The sequence below is a fragment of the Dinoponera quadriceps genome, unplaced genomic scaffold, assembly GCF_001313825.1.
Source record: "Dinoponera quadriceps isolate SergipeBrazil2010 unplaced genomic scaffold, ASM131382v1 scaffold2420, whole genome shotgun sequence".
Classification (NCBI taxonomy): domain Eukaryota; kingdom Metazoa; phylum Arthropoda; class Insecta; order Hymenoptera; family Formicidae; genus Dinoponera; species Dinoponera quadriceps.
The window spans coordinates 1,248,857-1,276,287 of record NW_014556754.1 but is presented as its reverse complement, the minus strand read 5'-3'; the positions used below and the strand labels follow the sequence as shown (position 1 = coordinate 1,276,287).

The 27,431-nt window shown below is 46.3% G+C and overlaps 1 protein-coding gene across 4 annotated transcripts in view; it reads left to right on the top strand.

The window, feature by feature from the left end:
- The window catches only part of LOC106748096 (nuclear factor of activated T-cells 5), a 41,559-nt gene extending 14,134 nt beyond the window's left edge, over positions 1-27,425 (top strand). Inside the window, exons 1-10 of one of the 4 annotated variants that reach the window (XM_014626301.1) lie at positions 6,121-6,830; positions 16,078-16,379; positions 18,033-18,342; positions 20,060-20,578; positions 20,708-21,166; positions 21,448-22,035; positions 22,770-23,075; positions 23,361-23,710; positions 23,962-24,354; positions 24,863-27,425. In XM_014626301.1, the coding sequence (XP_014481787.1) occupies positions 6,692-6,830; positions 16,078-16,379; positions 18,033-18,342; positions 20,060-20,578; positions 20,708-21,166; positions 21,448-22,035; positions 22,770-23,075; positions 23,361-23,710; positions 23,962-24,354; positions 24,863-25,456 (3,960 nt within the window). In that variant the 5' untranslated portion in view covers positions 6,121-6,691 and the 3' untranslated portion in view covers positions 25,457-27,425. Of the gene's footprint in view, positions 1-6,120; positions 6,831-16,077; positions 16,380-18,032; positions 18,343-20,059; positions 20,579-20,707; positions 21,167-21,447; positions 22,036-22,694; positions 23,076-23,360; positions 23,711-23,961; positions 24,355-24,862 lie in introns of those variants that run through there. The other 3 variants (XM_014626299.1, XM_014626298.1, XM_014626300.1) reach the window with 3 other exon arrangements.
- The last annotated feature ends 6 nt before the right edge of the window (positions 27,426-27,431 follow it).

Here is a 27,431-nt window from a genome sequence, read left to right as displayed (position 1 = left end):
CCCCCCCCCCCCCCCCCAGCCGATTACGACACCCCGATTGTGTCATCGGGTCTCATCGAAATGCGGGGATCCCGTTAGATTTCTCGTTCCCGGGAATGTTAGAGATTTTCTTTGTTTTTGTTTTTTTTACGTTTCAAATGAGCATTTAATTATTTAAATATCATTTCCTACGCGCGGTATCGGAAGCATCGGTGCCGCTCGTTAATGGAACGCTAATGGGAGTCGGCGAACGTCATTGTTTTCATATTGTCGCGCGTGGCGTTCATTAAGAATCAATTTTCACACGTGTCGTGTCGAATGTGCGAGATAAACATCCGGCGTTTGGATGAACGTCTGCGATCGATTTTTCGCAAAATGTCGATATTAACCGTCATCTTGAGACGGCTGGTAATCGTCCGGCGTGACTAACAGGACGAGTGGGCTTACGTTTACTCGCGAGTACATGCACAGCCTGCGTGTAAATGCACCTACACGTGCAAATTGTCTTTGTATACGTGATGTGTGACGAGTAATTGCACGATAGAAATCATACGTATGTATATGTATGTTCTGTGTTTGTCGATTGCGTATAAATATTCGTACATTTTTGCGACACCCCTTAACAAAGAACTGATTGGGTGCATCAATAAGTGACAAATGTTCGAATTAACTGATGGTATCCATTAATAACTATTGGAATATCACAAGTTACTTACGCAAATTGATCCATCATCGGTTAATTGAAATATTCATCGGTTACTGGTGCAGCTAATCTGTACTTTTCCTTAACGAACGTGTGTGTAAATATATGTACGCGCATGTTTGTAAATTCAATCACTTTCCAAGAAGACTTGTTCTTGAGTTCACGTAAAAAGTGGCAAAGAAGCTAAACTTGAAGATATCACGCGTACATAGTCAGAAAAGTTTTTCTTTTTTTGGATTTAGTACACGTATTTGCTTGATTTCGGGTTTGTTTAATATAAACAATATAATTTATCATCATATGTTATTTTGTTTGAATGAAAACGTTATATATTAGTCTGTAAAGTTAACAAACGAACACAAGTAACTGGTGCAACAATTGCTCATAACATTGTCATTGTCTGTTTTTCTCGTGTTTGTTTACAACTCACTTTGCTCGGTGAACAAGCAAAATTAATGGACGGACAGTGGTGAACAATCGATTCCAAGTGCGTGATTTAAAGAAAACACAGTCGGAGGTGTACAGAAGGGCGATTGCTCGTTTTCATTATTTATAATTCTCCTTTGCACGTGAACAAACAGAAACTTTTGACGAGCAAACATGAACAATCGTGTTCCGTTTATTGAAAAAAAAAAAAACGTGACGTCAAAATTCTTCCGATATTTTTATTTGATTATAACTTTCTTCCGCGAGATGGACGTAATTATTTTTTTACGAACAATTGTGGACAAACCGTGTGCCGTGTGACAGAAAAATTCGCATTTCTCGAGGGTGCCGGCTTCGCAGAGACATTTTGTGCATAAAACCGATATATAAGTCGACGATGAGAGAGGAAGAAAGCGACGGAAGCGTGCCGTTGAGCGCGATCAGTTTCTGCACATTGGACTTTATTATATTGCATTCGCTGACTCACGATGCGAGAGAGACAACGGAGTGACCGGGGGGCGAGCGTTCACGTCTCTTCTTCCGAGGCGGGGAGCGGTTGACGAAAACCTTCAAGTCGAAATATCAATTAAAGTCCCGCTACACTCGCGAACAACCCGTCTCAAATTCGACTTGATCGGATCCAGATGGCGCACGCGCCTCTTTTCGCGACATCCTGTCGATTCCACGCAACGGGTGGACGCTAATATGGCGCTGATGCGATAAACGCTTCTCGATCGTCGTCACTATTGCCGCCCCGGCGATATATGATTTTTCGCTCGCGCTTTTTAGATCGGTGTCTCTCGTATTTCCGCGTGATAACAATTACGATAAATAATAACAAATCTACGTACAAGCGGCGCACGGCGCGCGCAGTGCTCGTGAGTCTTCGCGCCGTTACGCATGTCTCGGATTTGCGGTGCCACGCGAATGACGGGTATTCCGCGGAAAAGTTGATTCGATTGTCGTTGGGCAGGGAAATACGCGAGAAGAAACGAGACTCGTTCGAGTAACGCCGGCGATCAGTTCGGAACGGGTACGAACGTAGATCCGTCGGTGGTGCGAACCGATCGATCGACCGATCGAACGGCGCGAACGGACTGTGCGAATCAGTGTGAAAATGCCGAAATCCAATTGGAACGGTGAAATCCCAATCTATCTGTGTGCTCCATGGTATCCAACGGGCGATTCAAATCTCACCCGAATACATTCGACATACGATAAGGAAAATTTATTTAACTGGGACAAAGGTACGGTCAAAGTTCATTTCCCGTTTATTTCCTTTGGATATTCCGTTTAGATATCGAACGTCGGTATTTCAAACGCGATAATACCGCACGTAGTCTCGGGAATCGAAATGCATTTTCTCGTTGTTACGTAAGGCTTTTGAAAACGCCGAGCTGACCGGAGTTATTTTACTATATAATGTTATCGCCGTGAATTATATGCGCGAGATGATCCACATTTTCGCGATTGAACCGATTGAAAAGTTTTCATGCTATATCCGCTGTTTCGGATCGATATACCGTGTCATCGGGATCCTCGTTTGTTTTTCTACCTCTCCACGTATCTCCCAAGTGCAGTCTGGAAACTATTCAGTCCTCGTGTACGTGTTATGCCCGATTATTCCACCAATGGCGATTAAACTTTAACCTGAGTTCAAAGAGATTCCAGTTTCATTGGAACAATATTTAATATATAACGAAATAAATTTCTCTTTCGAAGATCAAATAATCAAAAAATCAAATCTCCTCTGAATAATACTATTTTCTCTATCAAACAACACGATTTATTTTAGTGGAACAACATTTTCGCTCGAACAAAATGATATTTGATATTATGTTGTTTAACCAAATATGAGTTTAAATCTGCAATATATACGTGATACAAAAGTTAATCGAATTAACAATACGCAACGGAAATTTCAATAATCTCTACCATATCGTTTCCGAGATATTTAATTATAAATTTATATGTGTGCAAACATAGAAATTTCATAAAACACCAAATTTTATGGGATTTGATATATAAGTGTACAAGATGGAAGTTAAAAAAATTTATTCTAATATTCAAGACTAATGTATACAAATATTATAAGCAAGTTCCAGAATTATTGACCGTTTCATTCCGAAAATACAGTGGTGCAAGGTTTATAATTTATAATAATACTCAAGATACGTATACATGTAAATATACGTTTAAACACCTATATACTTCTTTCTGTCATCTGTGCATCTCTATTAGTCCAAATAATGCATAAATATAACATTAATAAAAAAAGTAAAAAAATAATAATATTTTCGCACTTGTAATGTTACGTATATATTATATATATTTATCTCGGTTTCGTTTCAAAATTAACATTTATTACTCGATCAATGAAACTGATGGTGTACGAAAGAAATTTCGCTTGGTAAATAGTAAATTTATGAGAGGCCTCATAAATTGATGCACCACTGAAAATACGGCGCTGGAATCTCCTTAGTGTTTTTGTATGAAAAAAGCTTAAATTCCGATTAAGATTTAATCGTTAATTAGATGTTGATGAAATCGGGCATTAATCACCTTTTGTTTTGCATCGGTCGTAAAAGTTTCCTTTTTTCGCCCGTCTTTCTTTTCAAGTCGTTCATTATTTACAGAGTTCCTTCAGCAAGATCGACCGTTTATCAGAACTTTTTCTCACTTTCGTGCCGTCGACAATATCTCGAGGCTTGTGCGCGCAGTTTTTCAGCACACTCGACACCGTGCCACTCGGTAACAGAAAGGACTTTTCCTTCGAAATGCACTTCGCATGCGACATCCAATAAGAACATGTATCTTCCGCGATTAGCCGAAAACAAATCCACCTATTAGGCATTCAGTGCTGCGTTTCGAAAAACGCATCGGGAAGAAAGCGCCCGGAGTTTTCTGCTTGCGGGCGTACAGTCGGCGGAAGAAATCTTACCGCGCCATTGTCTCGACGCGCTTCAGAGCGCGCGTGTCCGGTGTTCAATAAGAAAATCCATCTTCCGAGAATAATGAGAGGAAAACAAATTTTCCTATTGATCGTGCGTGCGTTGCAAAAACTCGCCGAGAAAAAGGAAGAAGTATCGCAGCGTTCTTTTCGCTGATTATAGTCGTGTATAGTCAATCGCATAAAGTTGTCGCGACGCTTTCGTCTTTCATTAATTTCGGGACCGACAGGGGAATTTACGTTTCGATCATTTATCTCGGCGATATTAAATCGAGGTGTATAAAAATCGATGGATGTAAAAAAGAGGCACATTTTCCCGTCAGACGCGAGATGCGCGCCGCGGAACTCTCGTCGGGATTGAAGCGTTGCTGCTTTTTGCGACCGAGCGTACTGTTTGTCGGCGTGTCGTCGCGCCGAACCAACCGCCAGGATTCTACGGACGGCTGAGAACTGCGGAATTACCGATCCACGTAGTATAAATAGCAATTCGAATGTATTACCCAACGGATTGATAACTGCGCTATCGCAACGCATCTCGCATTAAGTCGCTACGCGGGTCATAAATGATCCGCGGATTGTAAACTTATAATCGGCCCTTGACGTCACGCACACAATCGACGCCGGAGATCGTGACGCGCCGTGTTCGCGCGCGCTCATTTGCTCGCTCGTTCGCTCGCTCGCTTACTGGCGCTCGCGCGCGTTAATCGATCACGCTCGCCGCGATTACCTAATCGTCGTGACGGAACGAAATTCTCTCACGGCTCGCGAGCGCCCGTGGCACCGGATCCGCGCCAAAATCGGCGCTCACGTTGCGGTGACGGGCCCGAGCTAAGCGAGAAGGTATGTCGCGTGTCCGTGTCCAATCGCTTTTCTCTCTCTTCCTTTGCTTTGTTATTTTTTCCTAACGGTACACACCCGATGGTCCCAGAAACGATGACGTTTCCGTCTCCCAGCGGGTGTCATTTTGAAAGTGGATCGAAGCCAATCCGTGCTAATCGAATTTCGCGATAGGCCTTTCGCGGCAGCGTTCTTCCCCGCGAGATAGAAGTCCTCCCTTCGCCACTCGCAACCTCGGAGCGCTGAAATTCCGCCCTAAAAAACATCCCGGGTCTTAGGCGCGTAATTCTTGGAACGAAGCAGGAGAATCTATAGTTATAAAGAGAAACCACTTTTCATTTTTTTTTTCGCGAGAAAAACCGAAAGAATCGGCGAAAAAAAATGTGTTTCCAGGATTGAATAAGTTAATTTTTTTTAACCGAGTAAAAAGTTGATCGCTATAAATTAACTCTAAATTTGTGTTAAAAGTTACATAAAGAAAATACTAACTCAATTAAGAGTTAAGTTAAAGTGAAATTAGCTTTGTTAAAGATAAAAATTAAAAAGTAAAAAAAAATTAAATTAAAAGGAATCATGCAAAGCTATATACGAAATATTTTAACTTGACTAAAAAAAAACAAGTAAATAAGTTAAAGTTCATACGTAAAAAGTAAGTTTAAGTTAAAAGTTAACTCGTTTAAATTGAACCGAGTTAAGTTACAAATGATTGACTTTTCAACTAACTTAACTTCTAACCGAATTAGCAAATTACTAATCCAATCCTGTTTCTTTTCCAATTTTCTGCAAAAACAAGGCGAGAGAAATCGCAGAAAAAAAAAATAGGAAAAAATCTATCTTTCCCCGAGCTAAAACTGTAAGAGAATCTTCAGCTTCAGTTACCGTTCTCCGTTGAAGGTGTCCACGCAGGTTGGGGATAAACGGTATTCATCCCTTAGGAATGTCGGACGAAGTTCGTCGATATTCGGTGAAATTCGAACGCCTCCGTCGATAACTCGTGTAATTAGCGCCCGTTGATTGGTCACCTTCGTCAGCGCGTCGCTACGACGGCAGCAATGCCGACGCATCACAGCGCGAGGGTGGGGGCTTATTTACGCTTGGCGCCTCGGGTCACGCCGATCTCGCGCCAACGGCGTGGCGGCAGTCTTCATACGACGTTCGTCGCGCGTTTCCATCGCGTCTTGTGTTTACCTCTCGCTTTTCTTTTCCCCGTTTCTCCCTCCCCGCCCTCCCCCGAGCCGGTATCTTCGTACAAGTTCGGGTATTCTCGTATTTGGTGATAGAGAACCCGGGCCGGATCGATATGGGAGTCGATATATCCCTCATTGGACGACGAACTAAGAGTCCTGAGACCTGACTGTGGCAGAGACCGATAAAAGGATTTCTCCCTTGATCGCGACTTGAAAGTGAAGAAAAGAGCCCGGTAGAAGCTGGGCCTTGGGAATATTTCGAAAAGGAGTGGTCCGAGGGAACTCGGTGTGTGAGAATCGTCGGTTGGCGTGCGGCCGTTCGAACGATTTGGCGGTTCCGAAGGAGTGATACGACGCGACGGTCGGACGCGAGTCACGTGCCGCGCGCATCGGTACGATCCTCTTCTCTGGCTCGCGGGATCCCGATATATCGCGAAAAGGGACGATTTGGAGAGCGAGGGAATCCTTCGCCGGGAGTGAGAACGGGCCGGCTCCGCTTTTTGTGGGGGGACTGGCAGTGATTTGTGCCCGGCGTTGTCTTCGCTCGTCGTGAATCGACGCGGTCGACGGAAGGGTCGACACGAGTCCTCCGCTCGAGGGGATGCTCTAATGGCACCCGATCTCGAGAAGAGACGTCAGGAACTCAGGAGAGGTAGCAGCGGCACCTTGGAACATGTCAACGATCATCTGAGCATGCTTCTGCAGCTGAGATGCGCGGGAGGCACGTTGACAGATCTCTATCGTTACGGTAATTAGCGTAGGCCTTTCAGAGGAATTGGGTCCGCCGAGTGTCGCGCAGGCGCAATAGGACGAAAGGCGTGATATGGCCGCTTTCGAAGGCTGTTGTTCAGCCCGATCCCGTAGGGTTTTGGCTAATTGATCCCGGTCTGACGATGTAAACCGCTCACCAGGTTTCCAAAAGGTCGGCTTTCGACACTTGATCCGAGTATTTCAGGCGTAAGAAAACCCCCTCCCGTGGGACATACGCAAGGAACAAACGCACGTTTGCAAATATGGACACGTACCCGCGTAAACGATGGATTACGGGACTTGAAGGTAATGTCAATGCGAGCCCTCCGAGAACTCTCTTGATTCCTTTGCTCTGTTCCTTGCAGCTGAATTGGCTGCACTGGTTGAAGGGAATTCCTCACACCGAAACGTGAGAATCCAGCTCATACGCTTTTCAGTGTGTATGTAAATTTTCCCAACTAGCGCAGCCAGTTCAGCTGTAAAGAACAGACCGCTTTGTTTCTCGACTTTCTACTTTACCGCTAGTCTCGTAGAAGGGCTCGGGCGATCCGTAGATTCCCCGGGTCTTCTTCCATCGGACTGAGACGGGTTTCATTGACGAGGAGTCAGCTGCGATGCAGCTTCTCTTCCCGTATGTACTCTTGCGCGTTTGCGCGCATGTTGACATTTGCGGAACGACGTATTTGCCAAGTATTCGTATCGCGGCAGGTTATTAAGCGCGATTAACTCTTGCGATAAATATTTTCGCTCTCCTCGCTTTCTCTCTCTCTCTCTCTTTCTCTCGGAAGTCGTGAACGCGCGTTGATTCACTCAGCTCGCTCGAGAATATTTGGATGTCGCGCGCTTCCGTCCCGCGAAATTCGCTCCTCCGCTTTCGGTCCTCCCTCCCTCCCCTCCGGCGAAATCGACAATCGTACGAGCGGATTCTCTGTATTCGCGGATGTTACGTGCGTGAAAAGATGACGTGTGCAGCTTCCGACATCGTAATTCAATATGGCGGCGACGATTCAGAGAGTTTTAAAGATGAAGCGGCGTGCGCGCGCGCGCGCGCTTTTGCGGGGTCGATGGACTTCCGACGAATGTTTTTCCGTGCTATCTCCCGCCGGTATTATTATTGTTTAAAACGCTCGGCGCGCTAGTATCGGAGCTAGTGGGCGAGAAGATGGCAGGCGCGCGCGCGGATCCAGATAACCTTCGCGGTTTCCGATACGCGCCCGAGACACAATGAAATATGAGAACAAGATATTATAAGGAACGAGCCCCGATCCGCGGTAAACAGTCGACGCGGATGTCGGGAACAACGTTCGAACGGCTTTCGTCAAAAATGACGGAAGTTCGGTGACCGGCAGGGTGGAAAGATACGCGAGGGTGAAGAGACTCTCGATTAAATCGCCAATTCTCTCTTTCAAAGTTCGTTCACTCATTCTGAATATCGCTTTGTTCAATACCTCGCCATCCATCTGCTCTAGGATTTCGTATATCCGATCTGGGGTCGTTTTTGACCCCATCTTAATAACTACTCGTTTTATATTGAGGAAAGGAGGAGGAGACGTGTAAGTGAAGGATTTTTATTGTTATTGAAGTCGAAAGTAACGAAGTATAAATATTGCTGTGAAACTAACCGCTCGGAATTATTCTCGGATGTTAAGGTGGCACCACGTGAAACGCAAATTAAGTATTTCGGTATGTTCTTTAGATAGTGTGACTTCTTATATCATGCGTGATTTTACATCGAAACGACGGGTTGATGCTTGTAAAGCTACACTAAAACATTAAAAATATATTATTGTGTACAATTTACCAAAGGTCGAAATTGACTTCACCTTTATATTTTTCACGATAAAAAATTCCTGTAACAATTTAACTCTCGAATAATAAGGTTTATATGGGTTGGATTCCACTCGTAGAAGCATTTCGTTGTGCTTTCGACGAATTTTTTCGACTTTTTATTCTCACAAGTTAGAAAATAATTAAAAGTAAACAAAAGAAACTTGCAAAATATGTAAAATATTTGAAATATAACCCCTTTACAAGTGGGTTCGCGGAAGCATTAGAATATGGATTCGGCCGGATCCGGCCAATCTTGTTGTTCGAGGATTAAGAATGAAAATTGCTGAAAACTAACAGTATGAAGTATGAAAAAAACATATCCGGCAATTGAAAGGGAAAAATAATAAAAACGGGAAAATATCGCGGTTTTTAAGTGCGCGGGGTCAGAAAACCCCAGGTGGGTGGCGAGGGTGAATTGATATACTGAAATTTCGGGAGGCACCGTCGCGTGCCGTTGAACTCCGTAAATGCGTTGCGAGTCGAGAGATGGGGAGAAAAAGTTCAGATTTAAGAACGACTTTGTGAAACTTGACAATTGAAGGCCAGGGAGATAAGGTGCGATCGTTTCCCAAAACCATAGGTGCATCGCCAGCCAGACGAATATTAATGTGCTCACATTAATGTCCCATTTGTTTTCCTGTCATTGTTTACGAATGCTCCTGCGAGGTGACGTCACCGGTGCGATTGCGATAGAAAGCGTGACATTCCGCTGGGACCTAATCGAATCATGCGGCGAAGAGCAATTAATGAAAAAGGGGTCATGCAAAAAAAGCGTTAAATTATTTATGCAAAGATTGGAAACCCGTTTCGACGATTGTATGTATAATAAATTAAGAGCGAAGGAGGATATAAAGACCGCCGTTTTTTGCTGAGGATTCCAGATTCGCAGGAGCTGCGGATCCAAATTAGCCAAATTAGCCGGGGCTCTGAGAGACCCTGAGAGACCGTCGATCTACGACGATCGGGGACGAATCCGCGGAAGATTTGAGAGAGCATGCGAACGTGTTCGAATTGGGAAAAATACATCGCTCTCTGTAGCTGCTTGAAATTCCGCAATCTCGGGGATCAAAGGATATAAAGCGCCGGGAGGGACGCGCGGAACAATGATGCGCAAAAGAATCCCAAAAGATCCAAGAACGTCGCGGTTCAGTATCAGAGAGAGAGAGAGAGAGAGAGAGAGAGAAAGAAAGAAAATGTCTTTCACCTTTCGGCTTCGATTTCGTCGTCGTCGCGTCCCTCGGCCCACCTGTGGCGGTGGTGCAGGCGATCTATATCGGCGGCTCCTCGAATTGATACGCAAAAAACGCTGTTTGGCCTATACTCGTGTCTGGCCGGTCGCTAAAGTCGCGCGCAAATATGAATTGGGCGCATACGCGGCTCGTTAACGCGGCGCGCTGTATACATAGTTGAGTAACGCCTGTAATTCGCCGAGCATAACGAAGAGCCGAACACGCGGAGGGACGTATGCGTATACACGTAGACACGCACGCGTGACAGTTGACTCAATTGGACGGCGGATTGATAAATTCCATTAGGCCGCACACACACCGCACGAACTGGTTTTTCGAGTCCGTTCTCGTTTAGCGCGCGGCTAAATGCTCATTCGAGCCAATCGTTCGCGGGCCCGCGTTAATTCCCGATGTGCGACCGATTTGCCGAATGAGTTTGCGCGATCAGGGCGAAATTTGTCACGCGAAAATCTAGTCGCGAAATGTGAGAAGCGTAAACACAACGCGCGTTGATGATTCGAGGTAGAGAAAGAGAGAGAGGGAGAGAGAGAGGCGAGGAATTTACTCACCGAAGACGCATCGAATCGAATTATTGGAGATATGAGAAGAATGTATTAATTGTCAAACTCGGAAATGGTTGCAATTGCAAAATGAGAGAGGTACGGAGGAAAAAAAAATTTGGTTGAATTTACCCGACAATGAACAAATCGAATGCGTTTTGCTCGTAGGGAAGAGAATTTCTGGTTATAAGATCGTAATTTGATTCATAAGAGCCGGAAATTTTATTTCCTCCGATCAAAATGCGTTTGTTATGTTCATTGTCGTATAAATTCAACGAAATTTTTTTCCCGTGTGCGTAACGCAAAGTCGCGCATATGTTACTTCCAATCGCGTCGTAAAATGCAAAATCAGCGGAACGGGAGGGGTCTTTTTGAGACGTGACTTCTCTCGATGCGCTGTATTAACATCGATGATTTCATTTCACTGAAGTTTCATTCTCCTTCAGCGAGCCGGCAAGTGCGATAAATTAATATTTACATTGATACAGTTGGTTAATGTGGCCAACTAACTGATTAGGACAATGATAGATATCTTCGCGCGTATCTCCTCGAGAGGAGAACGCATTTCGATGTCCAAATTCGTGCGTCGTTCGATTCCAAGCCGCCGCTTTAATGGGCTTTTAATGTAACTTAATTGTCAAATCAATTTCCAGTACATTTAACATCTTAATAATCATTTTATTATTATTACTGCATATTTAAATATTTGTGCTATTACGGTAACTCGTATTCAATGTTTCGGCGACAATTGTTATATAATTGAGAAATATGAGAAAATAATAGGAGCAAAATTAGAGCACGATTTCTTAGAGATTTCTTGATCTGTCCGAGAATTAGTTTGCCTTAACGCGAGAAAGTCGGTTTAATTGCCGTTTATGATGATGAAGACAATTGATTTGGCGTGGTTTGTGTTTTCTCACGTTTGAGATCGTCATTTTTACCATTGCTACATCAGCCACTCCGTGTATCGGTCTTCATCTCTAACGACAAAGCCGTATTTGGGACATCGCGAACATCGATTCAAAGAATCACGATATTACCAATATCAAGGTTACAGTCGTTCGCGTGACGACTTGTTAATCGACGGGAATTTCGACGTTCGCAGATACCCCGTCCATCGACGAGCGGTTAACGCTTCTGTTATCGCACGAATATCTCCGTTCCGTTCTCTTTTTTTCTTCATTCTTTCTTGTTTTTTTCTTTCGTTCCCCGTCACGGTCGGCGCGAGCGTATTCACTAACCGCATTCCCCTCGCCTATCGCTGAAATCACTGTCTCGTTATCGGGTCTTGTTCGAGTACGGTAAGTACATGATGGTCTTATCGATAAATCACCATCATGGCTCCGATTTGTCATCAGTAATCAATACAATTTTTACCGCACGCGTGCGCGCTCCTTTGTTCTCTCTCCTCTTTCTCGTCCCGTCCGAGAGTGACGAGCATCGCGTTAGTTGTTACTAATCACGTAACGCAACATGAATTTCAGGTTACACCGGTTCTTATTCAATTCAGCCCGATTACTCCGCTACCATTCTCACTCTCGTATGCCGCACTCCATCAATCATTTGCTCTAATTCGATTAATTCGGCTGTACCCCAGCCTCATTTAAATTCTCGCGCATGTGTGCGTGCGTGTGTGTGTTTGTGTGTGCGCGCGCTGACAGCTGACTCTATTTTTCCCTTTAAACCGTGCCGTGCTCGACGCGCGTCGACGCGTCGTAGTTCCTCGCCGAGTTGTCGCTCTCTCACTGAACGTCGCCACTCGTTTTCCCTTTTCACTCATTTATACGCACCGTTCCGGGGATTGTCGAAATTCTAAAGCACGAATAAATTGTACTACGCCTATCTGCGTTCCATATCTTCTGGCACCGCTACCAAACCGCGCCGAGAGCTACGGAGCCTCTTCGGGCTTCTTATCTCGACTACTTAAGTAGGCTATCAGGGATGCCATTAAGTGTACACAAGCCGCCGTCGAGCGAGCTTGCGCGGCCGTAAAGACTCGTTCTGTCGAAACTCAAGGAAACCCGGAATATCTGGTCAGGGATTTAATGTCCCAACACGCACCTGACTCGCTGGACTCCAGGAGCAGACCTCACGTAGAAGTGGAATTCCGCGGATAGAGTCGTGCTCGAAATCCCAGCGTGGATTTTCGGGAACGATGAGAACGATGAAATCCGACGTCCTTGAGATCCCCGAACAATGGGACCGCAGGGTGATTTCTCACGTGTCTCTCTAATGTTTACCTCAGAACTCCCATCGGCCTTTATCACGCACGGAATGCTCGAACGTCGCCACGTAACATTTGTAGTATTTAGCAGGGAATCCCAGTTATACCCGCCTCTCATGAAACTTTACCGCCTAACGCGGAAGATCGCAATATTACAGACATAGCGTGGAATCTTAGCTATCCGGTTGTTCGTTGATTTACTTGAACATAAACAAAATCTTTCTAACGTGGCTAAATTCTAGGTAATTCTGTACACCATTATTAGGGTTGTCACAGATTTGGAAACCCGGGATGAGTCGTGGAAATCAAAAAGTATCGTAGAAAACCTGGAAAAGTCAGGGAAAGATACGAAAGAAATTTGGAATTGTGAATTTTGTTTACGATTCCTTTAAATGCTTTTAACTGTATTCCTTTTTTATATACCCACTTTTCTTTTCGGTTGACTTGAATTTGCATTCAGGATTATGTTGTCATTAAACTTTTATATTGTTTCTAATAGTATGAACTATCTTTCCTGCAATCCCTGCTTCTTCTAAACGTTCAAATTTAGAGGTACATATTGCTCATGAAAAATCTTCCACTGTCGTCTGGAAAAGTCGGGGAATTTCACAATTCATTTTCTGTGTCAACCCTGATTATACGCACGTCTCACTGCGTTCTATTACTCTGTTTGTATTTTTTGCGCCACGATTGCTTTTCTGCGTCTTCTTCGTTTCATCTCATTTCATCTCTCTCTCTTTTTTTTTTTTTTCCAAACCTTTGGCTATTTTCATTCTTTACCTGCGTGCCAACAGACTAATGATTCATCTTTCTAATCATTTTTTACTTTGAATTTTCTTTCATTGTTTTTTTTTGTCTTAAACCTACTTCTGTGATTAATTTATGCTATGATTTATAACTATTTTATTCCTATTATTATATAAATTCATCAATATGCTTATCATTCACATATATATTTTAAGTTCTTAGAAGTCTAGCTCTGTAATAAACGTTTTTCTTCCTCTCTTTTTTTTCCTCCCTCTCTCTTTCTTATCAAGTCCTCCTACTACCTACTGCGAAAGCCACGATGTTCCCCGTACATTCGCAACATTGCAATCGGGGGACGGGGGAAAACCCTGAAATCCATTGGCAACGCCGATAACCGGCGAATCAGCTCGTCCGCGAACAAGCTCGCGGATGGTACCGGTCTCCTACGAGGATCGACCGGATCGATCCGACTATCCGTCCATTCGTTCTGGTAACGATATTTCCTTGAGACTCGAGAGGAGAGGCGTCGTAGTTAGCGCGCTCGCGTTCTGTTTGCGGTGTAATAGTAACGATGTTTATCGATCTTGTTATCGAGGGTACACTCTTTCTCTCTCGGTCTCTCTTTCTCTCCCTCCCTCCCCACTCTCTCTCCCTTTCTCTCACTCTCAGTCTCTTTTTTTCTTTTTCTTTCCCGAGGACGCGACTGGAAGACGCAAATACCACAGAGAGCCCTAATTCGTCTTGGCGGTACCCTTCCACGCGACGATAAAGAGTTACATTCACCTCCGGCGCAGGTGTACAGAACGAACGCGTTCCGTCGCGTTTATTTATCGACTGGCGAGATTGCCAGGGCAATTAAAACCCTCGCATCGGCGGACCGCGCGCATCGAGACGCTCGCAATTATTATCTTTATAGCGTTGCGCTCGCGATTGTGCCGCTATCGCGACCTCCGCCGATCGTCTCCGAGACGTCCGAGATGTGTCTGTCGCGCAAACGTTCGTGTTGTCGGCTTCCAGGGGTGCGAAGGCGAACGGGACTTCCGGGTGGACCCCGCATCGGGGATTCGTGAAAGTCACTCTCTTCCTCCCTCTCTATTTTTGCACGGACGTTCTCGAAAAATCGACTTCGTGAATTCCGGATCGCTCTAATTTGGGATGAGCGGAGAGATCGCGTGCAATTGACTCGGCGATTTCTATGACTGATTGCTCCCCCTAAAGAATTCTGCGATTGATTGCCTTTCCTCCCTACCCTCTTTCCCCCTCCCCTTCGAAAAAAAGGGTAAAGAAATAGAATAACGAAGTTGCCACCTGCTGAGAGAGCCATGACATAACAATCGGCGTAACAACGCAGTAACCGCGCGGCGAGAGAAGGAAAAGTGGAGGAAAGCGAGAAAGATGGGGATTGAAAACCCCGACAGCCGCGTGTTGGGTCGTTGACATCGTCCCGTGATTTTCCTCGACGTTCACACAGATGCACCTTATGCACGTGTGTGCATGCGTCGATTACGTGCCCACCCCCTGCGTGTTGCGCGGGGATGGGCGGACGGAAAGGGCGACGGCGGAGGGGGAGGTGCAGGAGGTGAGGGTGGGGAATCGAACCCCCTCGCCACCAGTTGCGTCCGCGATTGCAACTTCACCCCCACGCAATTATCCCGTCCAGTAGCCGAGGTGGTCTATAGTTAGATCGTCCGACATTGCTCCGCCGCCCCTCCTCCTCCCTTCTCATCCCCCGCTTGTAGTCGTCGTAGTCGTCGTCATCGTCATGTCTCTGTCCTTTTGTCTCTCTTTCGCCGACTCTCTCTCTTTCTCGCGTGTTTCGTATTTTTCCCCCCTTTATCGTGCCCCGACAAGAGAGAGAGAGAGAGAGAGAGAGAGAGAGAGAGAGAGATGCACACGCCGGCTCTTCATGCTCGCATGCATAAATCGCGAACTGGTCTATCAATGCTGGCTCGAATGGTTCATGGCTCGTGTCGGAGTTCGGCTTTATTGAAAACAAGCAGAGAGAGTTCTTCGTGGAAGAAACTTCTCCTTCTCGTGACCCAAAGAAATGCACAGTCCCGTTCTGATCGCACAGCAGTATTGTTGATCGCAGTATATCACTTCGTCGCGGCGATTCGGCATCCGAGGGTGAAGGATATCTTCGAATGCGAGCTAAGTATGCTCTTGGAAGAGGCGGATCGCTTTAGCGGCATCCGGGAATATTTTCCTGTGCGAGGAGGACCCGGTGACTGGTGAGAAACCGACGGTGTGAGGTGGGAATTCGAGAGGGAAAGGCCGCGACCGTCGGTTTTCCTCGCATAAAACTGCTGACCGTTTGGGATCCTCAAGGGCCTTCGATGATCCGATGATACACGAAGGTCTAACAGTTTTGACCCAGAACTGACAGTCGGCAACTCGAGTTGCTTGACAGTTCGCAGAGAGCTCAACAATAATGACAAATCACCGAAACTCGCGAAGGAGGAGCTACTTCAGTTAGGGGCGTCTCGTGGGAATTCGTCTATTTATCTGTCCACATTTGAACACACACACACTCATTTATCTGTCCGCGTTCGCGCATGCTAATTAATTAATTATTCCCCTTGATCTGTCGGCGCCGGTAGCAAAATGAACGTCGATCACCGCGTGATAACCGGAGCGCACCTCTCTGACTTGCAGGTAGCAACGCAGGCGGCACGTCGTCAACGGTGACAGCATCGTCCGTCTCGAGGAGCACCGCATCCGCAAGTAATCGCGCTCATTCTGCGACCAGAAGAGTGGTCGGCCATCAGCAACGGCAACAACAGCAGCAACAACCGCAACAGCAACCTAGAACATCCCTGTCTACATTCAACGGCGTCACCGTGAGGAACTCGGATGACCACGGGCCCAGAAGCGGCGCAACGCAAGACGTCTGCGACAACTCGAACGACTCCGGCCTCGGTTTCGAGGAGCGTCAACAGCACTTCAGCAACACCAACGTTAGTATTCTCTCCTAATGACAAACGATAACACCGCGCTCACCTCGGCCGAACGCTTCAATTAACATTGTCGGCTTTAACGTTCGCTCGTTGCAATTTTAATACTCGGCCTCTTTGCCTCCTGAATTTTCTACGATATTCTAATACTTAACTCGTAACTCGAACGTTCCCCCTCCCTTTTTTTTTGTTTTCCTTTGAAAACTGATATATGCTATATATAATATCAGTATCTACCGGTAGAAGGAGAGACTTGTAGAATTTTGCCAGGGACTGCTATGAGATGATTCAGAATCAGGATCGGTTGTGGAAGAAAACGGAAAATTTAAACGGAGGGTACTCTTTATTAGGACGGATTATAAAGTATTTCGGTTTTCAGGGGTGCGTAAGCTTGTTTTGAGATCTCTCGGAAAACTTACGGAAGAATTACGAATGACGAGAGCCCTCGGAGATATTCCCACGAATAATTCATGAAATTTCCCGAAATCAAACGTCCAGATATCAACGGTCGAATATCGAAGAATGAAATTGACGTGTGTGTGATTATCAGATGCTGATATCGGTCATTCGTTACGTTTTTATCCGCTTACACGCATACATACATAAACGTCTACTTCCGGCATGTTTCCTGTCTCTGACTTTTCTCTTGCTGAAAAGTGGAAAGAGGACGAAGAAAGAGGAAGAGTCGACGGGGGGCCCCTCGTGGGGGCCCTAGTCCCTTGCCTACTCTTGCTATGATTACAGCCTTGAGTCACCCTGTCGTTAGAGGCGCGACTAGAAGCCACATGAAGTTATTTAACGCGTCCACGAGGGTACGCGTGATCGTCATCAATATCATCATCGGAGATCGCCGACCGCTCGAACGGTAGTTGAACCCAGCCGAGCTCTGATTCGTTAAATTAAGCACACAGACGTGCATGCATATGGGGTGTCCCGTTTATACCGATTACTCGACATAACTCTTTCCCACGATACATGGAGATGGAATTTTCTATATTAACGACACAATAAGTCTGACTTTGTCATCGCTCGTGATTGATTTTTGGAATTTAATTAATCATATTTTTGGCCCTCGCCTGTGTGTTTTTAGAATAGGCTCTCGTCTCTTCTATCTGCTGGCAAAGCTATTGAGATATCCACTTATACTAATTATATCTCAATATATATATATATATATGTATGTAAGAAAAATATATATTTAAAATTATTTACCACGCTAAGAAGGTACTCTGGCAGTTAACTGATTAGAGATTAATCTAATCTAATCTAAACTGTTACAAAGATGCGAATCTGTGATAGGAAGCTTGTTTTTCGGTTTAACAATTTCAAGAAGATCTTTGATTTATTAGAACTCTAATCCGTGCCTCGTTAGCGAAATGTTTAAATATATCGAGGATTTTAATTGAACAATTTCAATTCAGTTACATTTTCATTCAACCACATCTCGTGTATCGTCTACGTTGAGTTGAATTTACGAATTTAACTTCACGTATGCTGTACAATCATAGATACACAGAGTCTGTCTTAGCTGTCAACGGCTCTTCTCATTTGTCGATCCTTCGATCGGTAGCCAATTTGACAGTTTCTCCCGATCAATATCTGACGGGACACCTTGTGTATCTCGTGAATTGATCAATTCTGTGATTGCTTCATCAGCCTTGGAACGGAGCCGGCGAGGAGGATTCAAAGAGGCGGAAGATGGACATTAAGCTGGAATCCGAGGATGCGAACTTCCCGTTTTCGGAAGTGGGCCACGGTGCTAGTCCTGAGAACAAGTCCACGACGACCAGGACCGCGGTCAACGGGATCGGCTTGGGTGGCATATCCGGCGGTAGGACTGGAAACGGGACCGGTAATTCCGTGGGCAGAATCGTAGGAGTTACGAGACCTCGGCCCGCCATGGGCGTCTTGGCCAAAAGGGCACCGGTCGCTCATCAGGGACCTATCACTCTCACCTCGCAACTATGTGAGTGGATGTTTTATCCTTGATACCGTCGCGCTGTGGCCGGTGCGATCGCACAAAATATCGCGCCCCTCGTCGCCTCGTCAAGGTGACGCTAACAAAAGACACCGTAAATCTTGTTGCACCTGGTCAAGCGCAAAATCGACCTCTCGCGAGGCGAGGAAACGCTCTCTCGTCTTGCCAGAAAGCGCAAGTAGCGACCGGCAGAAGACGGTCTCGTCTGCGTGGAAGTTGCAGAAGCCGCATTGTTCGCTTCGGTGTTTTGCAACAAGAGCAAATTCGTCGGTGAATTTATTTCCGGCGAAATATTGTTTATTTTGTCGGCTTTAACGCCGGTGATAAGNTGACGTTAAAATCATAAACTGCAATTAGCGTTATTGTGTTGTTTATAAATTTCCCCCCCCCCCCCCCTCTCTCTCTCTCTCTCTCTCTCTCTCTCTCTCTCTCTCTCTCTCTCTCTCTCTCTCTCTCTCTCTTTCTTCCTTCCTCGCACTGATGCGATAAGAAAAATGACAGCATTAATGCAGAACAGCGAAATTCGCTTTTTGATACCAAATGTGGGTCAGACGAACATGGCTGCGCTCGGGGTATTTATAAACTGCGAATGATGAAACAACATGGTACATCGTAGATGATTGAATCGGAAAAATTGTTCGTGATAAATTGCTTCTGATCACTAGGGTGAAACTAGTGCGTTGTACGGTTCGCTTATACGAACATTTCGCGATGAATTGCCTGACAATGGATCAGATTCGCTCGCGATATGGACTCGTCAATGATTAAACGAGTTGGTTCACTTTAGAATCTCGGACGTTCGAAGCTTGAAATATTCGGAGCTTTTAAATTTCCAATTGCCGGAGCTATAAATTCCCGGAACTTTCAACTTTCGGAAATCGTGTCTCCGAAACTGGAAATTAAATGAAATTAAATCAAGCGAAGGGCCCTCTAATACATAATCATGAAAGTAAGAGAGAAAGAGCATCTAAGAGTCTAAGCGCGAATCTCGAAACGCAAAGAAAGCAAAGGGAATCCAAACGTGTAATCACATGGGATTTTAATAAAGCTTTAGCTGAACCGTTTCAATCCGTTTTGCGTCCTCTTCGGTAACAATCAAGGACGGTCGGAAGAAACGCAATAAGAAGTCGCAGGCCAGCATGAATTTGAAATCGCTCGCAGCTTACGAGTCTAAAAGTCAGATAATACGAAATCCTCGAGACTAGATATCAAAAACGAAACAATTGACATTTTTCGAGCCCCTGATCTTCCACAATGTAAATCTTCAAACGACTTCTTTAAAGCGTCTCCCCCTGGCTTGCCAAGTCTCTAAAACGGAACATTTGAAATTCAACGTACCCAAGGCTTCTAGTCTCTCCGATGGCTCGGCAACCTTTCTCTTCTAGATCTCCAAATAGTCACGAATTCTCGGTAATTTGTCAAGTGTCTGCTTTACTATTGGATTAGCTCCAAACGCGATACATCTGTCCCCACTTGGCTCTTCTCCAATAATCCAATGGTAAACATTCTATTATCCAAAAATTCGTCAATCCAAGTCCACACGTACACACGCACACCCGCCCAAATACACATATACATGTAAAGCACCCTCGTAAATTTTCACCTATAAGTTACTCCGTAAATATAAGTCCCCCCCCCCCGAAAAAACTCAGAGATTAGATACCGGTCCAACATTGCTCACCTTCTTTCCCTTTCCGATCGCCAGCAAATACTTCTGCCGACGGCAAGACTCAATTGCAAATCATCTGCCAACCTGAACAACAACACCGCGCCCGCTACCAGACGGAAGGGTCGCGCGGGGCGGTGAAGGACCGCACCGGGAATGGCTTCCCGATCGTCCGGCTGGTTGGCTACGACAAGCCGACGAGCTTGCAGGTGTTCATCGGTACCGATCTGGGCCGGGTGGCGCCCCATATGTTCTACCAGGCGTGCCGGGTCAGCGGGAAGAATTCGACGCCTTGCATGGAACGTAAGATCGACGGGACGATCGTGATCGAGGTCGAGATGGACCCGGCGAAGGAGATGATGGTGACCTGCGACTGCGTGGGCATACTGAAGGAGCGCAACGTCGACGTGGAGCACAGGTTCCCGCAGGAAGCCGGGGTGCTTCAGGGTAGAAGCAAGAAAAAGTCGACGCGGTGCCGCATGATCTTCCGCACGACGATCACGCATGCCGATGGTACGACGGAGACCCTGCAAATCTGCTCGCAGCCGATAGTCTGCAGTAAGTTGCTCGGGACGTCCTTTGTAAACACGAAGCAACCGTCGGTAACAATGGTCCATAGACTAGATTGCAAGCGTGGATTTAAACCGAGATAAACTATACTCATGGAACTTTATTCACGATGCACAGCTCAACCACCGGGGATCCCGGAGATCTGCAAGAAATCTCTGACGTCCTGCCCGTGCACAGGCGGGCTGGAGCTCTTCATTCTGGGCAAGAACTTCCTCAAGGACACTAGGGTGGTCTTTCAGCTGGATAACGACGACCTGTCGAGTAGCTTGGAGCCGCACTGGGAATGCGCTGTGCTGCCGGACAAGGAGTTCCTGCAGCAAACGCACTTGGTGTGCGTAGTGCCGGCCTACCGCAGGCAGGATCTGGCATCCACGGAGACGGTCAGCGTCAAGCTGTACGTAATGTCCTCCGGGAAGACCAGTGAACCGCATAATTTCCTCTACACCGCCGCTTCCACCCCGCCGGAGCCGACTATGGGTAAGGTCGAGTGCCTCTCGCCCCCGCTCACGAACGGTGAAGCCAACCTGACGAACTCCTCCGCCACGGTGCCGCTCACCACGGGTGTAGCATCGAACAGTAAGTTCAATTCGTGCGAATCAATGAACATCTCGACAAGTTACGCCGGCGGTGGCGACGTGTTACGATGTTGCTTAATAAGAATGCATCAGACTCCAGATCCTTCAATTTAAATGCCGATGATAATCCAGTTGAATCGCTGTCTGAGGACGTTACATTCTTCCATCTTTTTGGGATCTCCGGGAATTTCCGGTTTAAACCCGTATCTTTACTTTCGTTGTGTCTGAACGTGTTAAGAGCTTAGACGTTACCTCGAAATTAATTAGAGAACGTTTCCCCAGCTCTGATACCGCAAGCAGCTGCAGGCCCGGCGGGTTTCCTGACGAGCCTTCAGACCCCGCCGCAGCAAGCCACTTCGGAGCCCCTGAAGAATGATCCCAGCTCACCGCCGGCTGCGGCGACGTCCCAAGTGACACCTGTGATGATGTGGGCCGCCTCACAGTCCTCTAACTGCCACCCGAACTCTCCACCCGAAGTCATGATGCCACCCCCGTCACTCGTGGCGAACCCTCTATTGAACCGACGGTCCTCGACGAATCTGCAGCTGATCCTGCCGGACAACCTGAAGACCGAGGTGCTGGACGAGAACAGCGAGAACAGCATGTTGAGCGAAAACAGTATGCAAAGCATGCCAACGCCCACGGCTGCCACAAATGGCCCGACGTCGGTCGCCTCTCCTCTCCAGCAGCTGGTCAACGAGAATTCCAGGGAAGCCGCGCCTTCGCAAGCTGATATCATCAGGACCGTCGCTGCCGCGGCCAACAACAGTCCCGTGCAAGAAGCAGTGAGTCTTCTCGGAGTGGTGGATCTGATACGCAATCAGCATCCCTTGTCGATGGTGTCCGCACACCATCCGACTCCATTCGCAGGTGGGCACAGTATTTTAATTTTTTTCTCTTTTTTTTTTTTTAATCGGTATTCGATAAAACAAAAGTCGATAGTGAAATAAGAGTCAATACTTGATGTAACTTAATATCCATTGGGATCGGGTTCAGTTCCAATAAATCTGAATGTGAGAGAGGGGGGGGGGGAGATATTTATTGAATATATACAGAGTGTGTCCAGGGCAAACTTCGTGAGGGCATAAAACTAACTGAGGTTAACAAAAGAATCATGTACCATTTTGCGAATAACCCGCTAAATATCGAGTTATCAATGATTAAAAACGGCCATGTATAGAGGCTTCTTTGACTAATAACTCGAAAATTTATGTTATTGTCAAAATGGTAAGGGAATTTTTTATTAAGAACGGTCTAATCTACAAGTATGTGACAGACTGTTCTACCTGATGACAGATTCGAGATTCAACGTTCAACCGATGTAGAAGACTTTTTCGTTCATCTCAATCCGTTCTACGCCCTCGCGAAGTTTGTCCACGTCGGTCTGGGGCATCCTGTATAAATCAAACTAGGGTCGGTCATTTTAAGAGAATGAGAACGAGTAATTTGAAGTTAAGATTTCAATTGCATCCACTTTCTATCGAATTCCTTCGGCTATGAACATCCTTCGATTGCTTATTTAATTATAGGAATACACGAGTCGGCTCAGGCTCAAGTTCTTAGTCCCCATCGTCTCAAAGACACAAACGACGTCTTGCCAACAGAGAACAGTCCCGGCGCGACTGCTCTTCCGGGAGCCGGCGTGGTGGACCTTCGCATGAAGCATCACCACCATCAGCCGGACTTCGGCGCGTTGTCGAGTTTCGCCGGCGCGTCCACGTCGCAGTCCTTGTCCGCGTCGAGCAGTCACGTGGTGGAGAAGTACCTGAATCACATGGAATCGTCGGTGAGCGCGAACGACGAGCCCGCCAGTCCGGAGAACGAGTTTGCCATTCAGCAGCAGCGAGCTTCCATCATCTCAGGAGGCGGCCAGCCGCAGACGACTCCTCCGGGGATCCTGACCACCGCAGGTACGCGTCCACAGTGTTCTATTTTGCATATTACTCGGAGAATCACTCGTAATTTATATCATCTCAAAAGTTGTGCGTTTGAAAATATTCCCCTTCCCCTGGGAAATTTATGAAACGATGCTTATCAATCTCTTGTCGCATCCTTTTGAAAATCACCTCGCGTGTGATAGAAAAATACGATAATTTCAGATAAATTCATTTCAGTCGCAATTGTAAACGAAATTATAATGTATTGTATATGAATGAATTTGAAACACAAGTACGTATATTTACCACCGTCCTCAGGGCAAACTTCAGTGAAGTTGGACGCCCTGGTGAACCCTGCCGCGGAACAGATGGTCTCGCCGTTGCGCTCGGTGAACCCCAACCCTACAGCGATGTTGAGTCACGTGACGTCGGAGCACGAAGCGGCGATCGGCGGCGGCCAGCAGACCAGGACCAGTCCGCCGATCCCGGTGAAGACAATGCTGCTGGAGGCGCTGCAGCCGTTGGCAGCGGGTGCGACGTCGGTGCCGTCGTCCGCGACAACGGTGGAGCAAACGGGAGACAGCTTGCTGACCACCATTAACGCGGCGCTGTTACCGTCGTTGCCGGAAGCCCAGGTCACCGCAGCAGCCGCCACGTCGGGTTCTACGGTAAATGTCGCTTAAAGATCAGTCTTCTCTTCCTGAGCCAGGTGTCTGCACCGGAACTTTGTTCCTTTCTCCTCCTAACGCGCTAAGTTGCATGTAAACGTGTACTCGAAGAAAAGTGCGATCTGGTTTAGGAAGGAAAGAAACAAACGTTATGTATTCGGCGGTCTCAGTGCGGACGCTGAAGGGAGAATGAGAGCAGTTAGGATATTCGGACGATGAAGTTGGAATCATATCAATAAAATACTTTGCAGTCCGTCCCTTTCCAGGTCGCCGGTGACGCGATACCGGCGGTCACGGCGGAGCAGCACATGCAGCAGCAGATCCAGGCGCTCACGCAGCAGGACGTGGTCGTGATGCAGCAGCAGGTGCAGCAGGTAGAACAAGTAGTGGCGCAGGCGCAGCAACAGGTCGAGCAAGTCGTCGCGCAGGCGCAGCAGCAAGCGGTACAGGCGGTACAGCAGGCGCAGCAACAAGTGGTGCAGCAAGTGGTGCAGCACGCTCAGGTGGTGCAGCAGGCGGTGCAGCAGGTGCAGGCGGTGCAGCAGGTGCAAGCGGTGCCGGCTGTGCAGCAAGCGGTGCAGCAGGCCAGCCAGGAAGTGGTGCAGCAGGCGGTGCAGCAAGCGACGCAAGAAGTCGTGCAACAGGTCAGCGATTTTCTCTTGGAAATAAGTCGCCGGAATTCCCCAAGTTTCTCGCGCATGTTTCAAATGTCGCTACATTTACAATTTGTATTCAATTACAAATTGAAAACTTACCAAGACCCGAGTGTGGCTGTCGGGCTGCTCATTTTGGAAATTCATGTGAAATTAGGCAAAGAGCGGAACTTATTAGACTTGAGTTCGGTGAAGTTTAGTGAACTTTGTGCCGATTGGCTAAATTTCAATTCAACATTGATCTCCAATGCGTAGTCTTACGGAAGACTCCAAGGTTTTAGGCTTGATTTCTACAAGACGCTTTCTGTGGTGTGTTCTAAATGAAATCAAATGTTCTTCTCTACACACAATAGAATTCTAATATTTGGAAAGTCAAGAGTCGTTTACAAGTGATTACTTATTCATTGCTAAGACCGGTTACCAGATCATTATTATTCGAATGATCGACACGTTTCATTGAATCGAATTCATGACTGACGTTCAAACGAAACCATCGCAGGTTCAGGCGGTGCAACAGGCGGTCCAGCAGGCTCAGGCGGCTCAAGCCATGCAGCAGGCGGTTCAGCAAGACATCGGCTCCATGTTGAATCAGCCGGCCGGCTTTGTAGCTGAGGCGAGCTCCGCGTTGGCCAGCGGCGCCGCCCAGGAGCCGTTTCAGCAGCGTCTGGCCAACGCGGCCGAGCAAGCCATCAACAACGTCATCACCAACGCCACGAAAGATATCATCAACAACCGGCCGATCAGCACCACCACCGCCCACGCGATCATCGCCACGAAGAAGATCCTGAACACCGTAGCGACTCAGAGCGCGCAGCTGATGAACAGCGCGATGGAGGGTATCCTGCCGAAATCGCCCTCGGCGCAGAGCAATATCGTCGAGCAGGTGGCGAACAAGTCGCCGCCGGTTACGCTCCCGGTCACTCCGAATCGTCAGGCTGTGAACGCTCCGATTGCCAATCCCGCGGCGAACAGCGCGGCCGGCAGGAAGCCGGAGGACGGGATGCTGCCTCAAGAGCTCACCTCCATGTCGGATCACGACCTTCTGAGTTACATCAATCCCAGTTGCTTCGATCAGGCTGGATTCCTCGTGTAGTTGTACTGCCATGTTCCTCGCGCGCGAGGCGGAGGGANTTTTTTTTTTTTTTTTTTTTTTTTTTTTTTTTTCTGTGAATTTCTTCCCGAACGACGCGAAAGCCCGAGGTCCCGTCTTCGTATCTTGAGTTTGGAATTGACTATGACTAAGCCTGGTTCCGAGTTCTATCCGCTCCTGTAATACAGAAGGGCGACCCTGTTGTGGCCTTATAAAAAGCTACGTCAAGCTTGGAATCGTACAGTCGCGTTTAGTTACTTGTGAGATACGAAGACTGAAGGACACTTGAACAGTCAGTACGCCTTTCGAGTGAATAGTTTTCTCCGTTTTTTTTTTCTTTTGGTTCCTTTTGGATCTTCGCAATACACCTACTGGTCCCGTACTGTTCCGAGTTAATCTCGACCGCTCGGCTTTCAAGATCATCACCGACCCGATACCGACGATTCTGTGCCACATTTGTAACATGATGCGAAGTCACTTTTATAGAAAGAGAAGCGGAAGTACCGTGTTAACTTTGGACTTGGTAAAACATATATGTACACGTGTTGCCAAAAATATGTAGAACATACATATATATATATACGTATATATGTATGTACATACATATACGTATATGTACACAAGTGAATTTTTAGATTTATTTATATTTATAAGATCTATGGATCTTTTGGATTCAGAAACTTTTTATTAATCCTTTAGATTACGTATCGAAAGATCTCTTGATGGTTTTAGATTCTGTAATTAGAACGACAGATTGCAGGTTCTTTGTTTTTCTTCTCTCTTAGATCCCAGTGACCTTGAATTAGTTCGGTCTTTGGATCTTTTCGCAGATATTCCAAAATACTTGCTCCGTTAGGTCATTGCAGTTTTGGATCTCCTAATTATATATCTCTTTGATTAGTTTCCGTTGATTCTACAATTCGGGAAATATATCAGCGAGCTTTGGGATCGGCGCGTTATTAAGAAGAAACTTGCCAGCAATCCGAAGTTTCCGGAGGTACTTCCGAATCGCTCTGCGGCCCACGGAGAAAAAGCAAGTAACTATCGTAAATCTGCAGCAGCAGCAGCAGCTCGTTAAGAATCGAAAACTATTAACGTTTAAGTATAAGACGGGCGCACGAGAAAGCGCGACAATTCAGACGTTCTTCTCTTTCACCTCTTCTTTCTTATACTTGTTCTTCCTTTTCTACGGATTGTCGATCGTTCTGACAATTCATTATTTATCTTCAGCGATGTCTCTTCGCAAGTAGGTGCCTTTCCGCGTCGCAGTTGCTGTCTTGAATCCTCTTTGTTTGCAGGATTTACAGAAAAAAACGTGCGAGTGATATCATGCAAATGTGATTTGCCCTTTTACTTGAGTACGCAATTAATTAATTAATCCTCAAACGTCAAGCTTCAGAAATGTTCGAGCGTGGAGTCCAAGTTCGGGAATCACTTAGCGCTGTTCTCTCTTGGATCTTTTTCTGGGAAGGAAGAATTTGGCCGAGAAGAAATCTTCGAAGAGAGAGAGAGAGAGAAAGAGAAGAGAGAAACAGAAGGATCTGTTAGTGACTGAAGGCGTTGAAAAAGAGTGTGTTTTTGAGAAGCTGATCAATCTTTGACTCGATCCGTCCCTGATAACGGTTACAAGTTCGCGTTCTGGGGTTAATTAATTAACGATATAATATCAATAAAAGGATCTAAGGGGCAAGTGTTGGGGCAGAGGAGATGATTCCTGCCGTGTTTCCTGTTTCGTTCGGCGAATCTTGGAAACTGTTACACATTTCTTGCTTTTGCAAAGTAACGGAAAGAAAACCGATGGAATGGAAGCGTGTGTGTAATAATTATATGAATTATCGAGTATGCTGTAGTAATCATTATTGACTTGATTTCATTACGAAAGAATGGATCATCTCGTTGCTGTGGTTTCCACGTGTCTCAAGTATGCATATAATATATATTTCGTATACATATATGTAGAGTATATATATATATATAT